Source organism: Uloborus diversus, chromosome 4 (genome assembly GCF_026930045.1).
Source record: "Uloborus diversus isolate 005 chromosome 4, Udiv.v.3.1, whole genome shotgun sequence".
NCBI lineage: Eukaryota > Metazoa > Arthropoda > Arachnida > Araneae > Uloboridae > Uloborus > Uloborus diversus.
This window is the reverse complement of record NC_072734.1, coordinates 127,572,662-127,578,661: the sequence shown is the minus strand read 5'-3', so window position 1 is coordinate 127,578,661 and position 6,000 is coordinate 127,572,662. Positions and strand designations below refer to the sequence as shown.

Here is a 6,000-nt window from a genome sequence, read left to right as displayed (position 1 = left end):
AACTACATTCTTTGAAGGAATTCGGTATGAATGAATCACATTACAGTAAAACCAGTACAAGTTGACCACTTGCTGTGCAGTACGTTTGTGGACAACTTAGGCAGATGGTTAACTATTAGATGCTGCTATATAGGACTAACTTTGTTCTGTACCTGAAAAAAGCTGTCAACTTACAAGGGTGATCAACTATACAGGCTTTACTGTATATATAAAATAGAAAAATCTGTCATTCCAGTAACTTAAAACAGACAGTTTTTTACTCGAGAAGCAACGCAACGACGTGAGTTCTTAATCATTACGGAAAATGTAAATAAATAGACAAGTAATCCTTTAAATCTAACCCTTACACAGAACCCGACAATAAAGATTTTTCTTTTCAAAAATATTGATATTTTGAATAAATTATACTATAAAACACGTTGATTTTGATGCAGTGTTCACGTTATACAAGAGAGTGAGTCAATGTGCTTTGTCGACGAAATGACAGTCAAAAAATCACATTATTTGTTCGTAAATACATTTAAAGGCCAAAAGAAGACCAACACTTCTTTCGAGCTTGCATAGTTTAGATAATTGAACATCAATAATAATTATTGCACAGAATATTACATAATAAGTAATCTGTTCAAGAGATTTTTTTCACCAATAAATACAAGAAATATTGATGCTCAATTTTTGGCACCATATGTAAGCAATAAATTTCGGACAGCTGCCTCTTTTGAAACATTTTTAGCAATAACATTTAAGTGCCGCAACAGGTTTAAAATATGTAAATGTTAGTTACAGAATCCTTTTAAATAGATACATACATAAATTTATATATAAATATACACTAACATATACAGTTCTAAGAGCTAGTCGGCTTTCTGTATCTACTTGGCTTGGAAGTTCATAAGCCATTAAAAGCATATAACAAATGCTGCTTGCGTTTGGAAAAATATATCTGTGAAAAATAATTCAGATATGTTCATTAAACAAGAGTTTCAAAATTTTGCATAAATGGAATCGATGCCATTATTTTCATCAAAGTGGATGAAATTCCCTCATACAGCTTTAAATTAAAAAGGTAGTAGTTTAAAAAAAAGTTACTTTAACTAAAATACTATTTATTGTTTTATATATATATTTTTTACTAATATCAATCGAAAACATAAATTGCTTGGGCATAATTTTCCCACGAAACTAAATTAGCTGATTTTATTAATTCATTTAAATGAAATTTCCTTCTGCAGCTATAAATTAAAAAGGTAGCAGTTTAAAACAAACTATTTTAACTGAAATGCAATTTATTGTATTATGTTTTTTTCAAGCAAATATGAATAAATTATATTAAATTGCTCAGGCTTCCTTATTAAACTAAATTATCTGATCTTATTGATTCATTTGGGTGAGATTTCCTTATACAGCTTTAAATTAAAAAAAATAGTAGTTTAAAACAAACTTCTTTAACTAAAATACTATTTATTGTATTATGTATTTTTTGTTTAAAAATATTCTTCGATCACATATAAACTGGTTACGCATAAATTTCTCATAAAACTAAATTAGCTGATCTTATTAACTCAATGGGATGAAATTTCCTTATACAGCTTTAAATTAAAGAGGTAGTAGCTTAAAACCAACTACTTTAATTGAAATACTATTCATTTTATTTATTTTTTTAAAACAATTATCGAATAGTTTCATATAAATTACTTAGGTATAATTTTCTCATGAAACTTAATTAGCTGATCTTATCAACTCATTCATACCATTATGTTACAATAGGTCTTGAATAGACCTAGTGTAATATCTTATAGTTCAGTCGTTTCACAATTTACTTTTTAATTACAGTCATGTCCCGATTTACTGTCACCAATTACTGCAGTTTAAAGTTATGGATCATTCTTGCTAAAATAGTGCACATTTTGTCAAACACGTTTGAGTTTCGTTGATCATTTTTTACAATTTCCACCAAGTTCACTTTTTTTAAATCTTTTTTTTTTTCATTTATTTGCGTATAATAAAGCATCAATAGCTTGTAAAAAAAGTAAGTTATGAAGTGTTTTTTAGTATTTTAACTATTTAATGAACAAAGTGGATAAATAAAATTTTAAGAAAAGGCTTTAATCCCCCCCTTAAGAAAAGTTACAATAACAGTACAAGCATAAAATGAAATAATGGTTCAAAATGGTCAAAATCGAATATTTTTTAAAAAAACTCTCGTTAAGTCTCAAAATTTGAAAAATTCAATTTCGCCTAACATTTTGGCAATTGTCTGAAGCGAACTTGGCTGATTGTTGTCCTAATTTTTTTTAAAAAAAATATTTACAGAAACGATTTATATTTAAATTATGATGTTTTTTTAAATTTTATTGTTTCATTTATAGTTTTTTTTAATAAAGAAATAACTACAGTGTTTTATGAAACAAGATGACTATCAGCTACGTAATAGAATACTAACTTGTACCAGTACTTACAATACAAAACGTGATACAAACAAAAGAAAAAAAAAATCAGTCAAAAAATGAGGATATAAGTTAAAACAGAATGAAAAGAACGTAGATGAGTAAATGCTCCAAAAATGATACTGCATTTGAAGATCAGTGACGGCTAAAACCTCTGCGCCTTACAAGCTCAACAGCAGAAAAGAGTTACTATTTTTTTTAAATATAAATTCCACAATCTTTAAAAAAAAAAAACGGCACTCCTAGTTTTTTGGCTTTCCAGATCCTTGCAAAAAACAGTTTTGCTTAGCAACTCCATAGAGATTAGCAACTATAGTTGGGGCAAACCTAACCTGACAGCATTGTCAAGGCTACGCAGAACCTTATCTTATCATTACGACGCTGACAGGATAGGTTTGCCCCAACAACAGAGCGTTTGAAGCCCTCGGTGCAAGAAGTGTACAGCTCGATTTAAAAAAATCTTTTTGGAATCACAAAAGCAAAAATAAAAAGAATTACTGGAGTTCGAGTTGTCTTCTTCTTATACCGAGTGCTTCAACTGCTGTCGTATGCCTACTCACCCTTAGCATGTTTCATCCAAATTTCGTTTCATGCTATTTTTTGGCTAATTTTATAAACATTTGCTTTGAACATTCTAGGTGCAAGACATCTAGGGGTGATGTTTTATTGATTTCATTCCATTCATCTGTCTCACACAGATTGAATATCAAAAACCATATTCATTAGAAATTCGAAGAAAATTAAAAATTAAAACAATACAAGAGATTTTTATCTCTAATATCTTTTGCAAGAATATATTTAAAACAGAGAGCTGTGTTTAGTTAACAATACGTGCTCAACATTACTCATAAGTGAACAGTTTTAAAATACATTTTATAAAAATATAATGATATATAATATGTACGGTTAACTGAAATGTTTTTGAATGAACAAAAGAAAAACCGAATGTGGAAAATACAGAAACATAAAACTAGAAATTTGTGAACCTGTTATGATGTTTGCTGTCTTATTTCAAAAAACGATGTTAACCTACGATTTTTTTCGGATATGTTTGCTGCTGCCTCAATTTACAAAATCTTGTAGCTGTATAGAATGGACATTTTGCACTCTTGACACAAAAAAGACAACACGTGTATAAATAAATAGCGTATAATTGTATGCGCTAATTTCTTGAGCAACAGGAATATGTTCCACTTAACATCAAGTTAAGCCTTAAAATAAGGCTTTTTGAAGACATTACAAATGTCATAGACTAGTAATAGCTATTTGTTCATTAGCACTTGTGCTACACGTTTTAGATCTTGTCGACTGAGACACATTTTTACGACAAAATACATCCATTTTTTTTTAGTTCTTAATACAGAATACGTGTTAAGATATAGTCTAAAAATTGTGGAAGAGCTGGCGTGGGAATTCAACCTCGGCGCAACATTACTGCAAGTAAACTGAAGTATCTGTAAAGGCATATATATGCAGATGATTACACATAAAAATATAAAATTTTGACTCTTTCTGTACTAACCCAAAAAAGAGTTAATTTTTGCACTAGCTATTTGTATTTCTAAACCAAAAGGCACATTTATTTGTGTTCAAACAAAAATATTGATGAAAGTTTACTTTTAATTCATTTAGCATTAAAACAAAAGTAAAAAATATAAATATAAAGTATAAATACACTTCTGCGAATTCAAACAGTTTTCATGGTCCTTAGTATAGACTTAACATTCAAGGTTAGATTTCTTCGTGAATCAACACTTAGTTATGAGATTTGTAACTTTCAAAGATTTATTTAGCTTAGATAGTAACTTATAGGTTTCGACATAAGTATAATGTAAATTGGCAACTTCAGTGATATACCCGTCAGATGTTTTGAACTGAAAGACTTCTCATTTTCGATCTGGGTTAAGTTACAGCAGATTCCAAAATCTCTGCCCTGTTACAGACTAGAAATTGGTTTCTTCCTTCACAGATACTTCCAAGATCATTGCTAGAAGTATGAAGCGAAAACTGATCCGTCAATACCTTGGTCATGAACTGTTTATATCAGCAATACTATAAGATTTTTATTTGGCACTAGACAAGACTTTCTTGCTTAACAGATTCTTGTGCCATCCTTGTAACAGATATGTTGTTAGCTGCCCTCTTTGCATCCGAGTCATGCGTTTTATTGCTGAGGAGTCCTGTAAAGAAGTCTTTCAGGGAATTGCGCGATCCTTTCGGCATAATGATTTCGTCACACGACCTCCACTTCTTGGAGGGTCGCCTCAGGGACGGCGGCTTCAGGAACGAGGAAGACGTCTTTCCGGAATCTTTCGAAAGGATCAGATCCACCCTTGAATCCTTCGTGATGAGTGGTCGCAAGGACTCGTCCAAATTAATCAGTCCGTTTCTGTTGCTCGTCGAATCGTGGCACACACCTGTTTCCGTGATCGGATCGCAGTCTTCCGATCCGATGCTCTCCAGTTTAGGTTTTCGGATAATTGGAGAAGGGAATATAAAGTCAGTGGCAGCGCCTCCATTGTCTATTTGGTTGAGATCTCCACAGCTGCTAGCGGTCGATCCAAAAAATCTATTTGTTTCTGGATGCAAAAGTCTGTTGGGGCTGCCCCGACCGACGCATGGACTCAGTCGCTTGGGCGAGCGAGGGCTGTCCATGCCAGATGAGAAGCGCAAGAACACAGGGACGCCGGGGGATGGGGGCGTATCTTCGAAGTTTGCGTAAGAACTGTTCCTGCGCCCCGCCAGCGAGCCCTTGCGTCCAATATCGTTGAGCTTGGGGCTCCGACGACGTGTGTTCTCTTCCCGATGAACGTTAAAGAGAGGCTGAGGAGGTATGCTTTCAGATGTCGAACCCACTCGCTTCTTTGGTCCTCTGGAGTCTCCAATTAGCCAATAGGTACGGATTTCACCTTTTCCCTGTTTGGAGAAACTCATATTATATTTCTTGTTTCACTCAAACAGCATATCGTCACCTTAAAACAGCAGTAGGATATCTTAGTATTGTTTTTACCCTTAGGTGTCTTACTGCTGCTCTAAAGCGACGATATTTAACTATTCCTGAACAAATAGTTTCAATATAGCAGTATCTGAATCAGGTAGGAAATTCCTAAAACTATTCTAATAACGATATTTCTGATAAATTCTCAAAAAAAAAAAAAAAAAAAAACTCGAGAGATTTAATATTACACGGTTTTGGTAAGTATGCAATTAGTTTATAGCTGAACACAGCAGGGAAAGGGGATAGGCCTGAATAAGCACTAGGACCCTTAGTTTTGAAACAAAATTGCCAATCATAGTGTAACAATATATATAACTAAATAATGACTATTTTCCTGCCTCATTGGAGCAAATTATCACTTGTTATGAATTACCTCCAGAGGAAAAGTATTGTTGCATTAGAGGTTTGTATAGTTCATTATAAACTTATATTGTTTTCAATTACGCAGGTCCAAATTAATAAATCAAGTACAAGGTCTTACGATCTTGTCAAAATAATTCAAACAGATACTTAATGTTTGCTGATTATTTTATCGATAAATCAAATTCGTTGCAT

The 6,000-nt window shown here is 32.5% G+C and overlaps 1 protein-coding gene across 1 annotated transcript in view; it reads right to left on the bottom strand.

Moving 5' to 3' along the window:
• Positions 1 to 3,962: 3,962 nt before the first annotated feature.
• The window catches only part of LOC129220206 (receptor-type guanylate cyclase Gyc76C-like), a 317,828-nt gene continuing 315,790 nt past the window's right edge, over positions 3,963 to 6,000 (bottom strand). Inside the window, exon 22 of the mRNA XM_054854570.1 lies at positions 3,963 to 5,363. Coding sequence (XP_054710545.1) covers positions 4,521 to 5,363 — 843 coding nt within the window. The 3' untranslated portion in view covers positions 3,963 to 4,520. The remainder of the gene's footprint in view (positions 5,364 to 6,000) is intronic.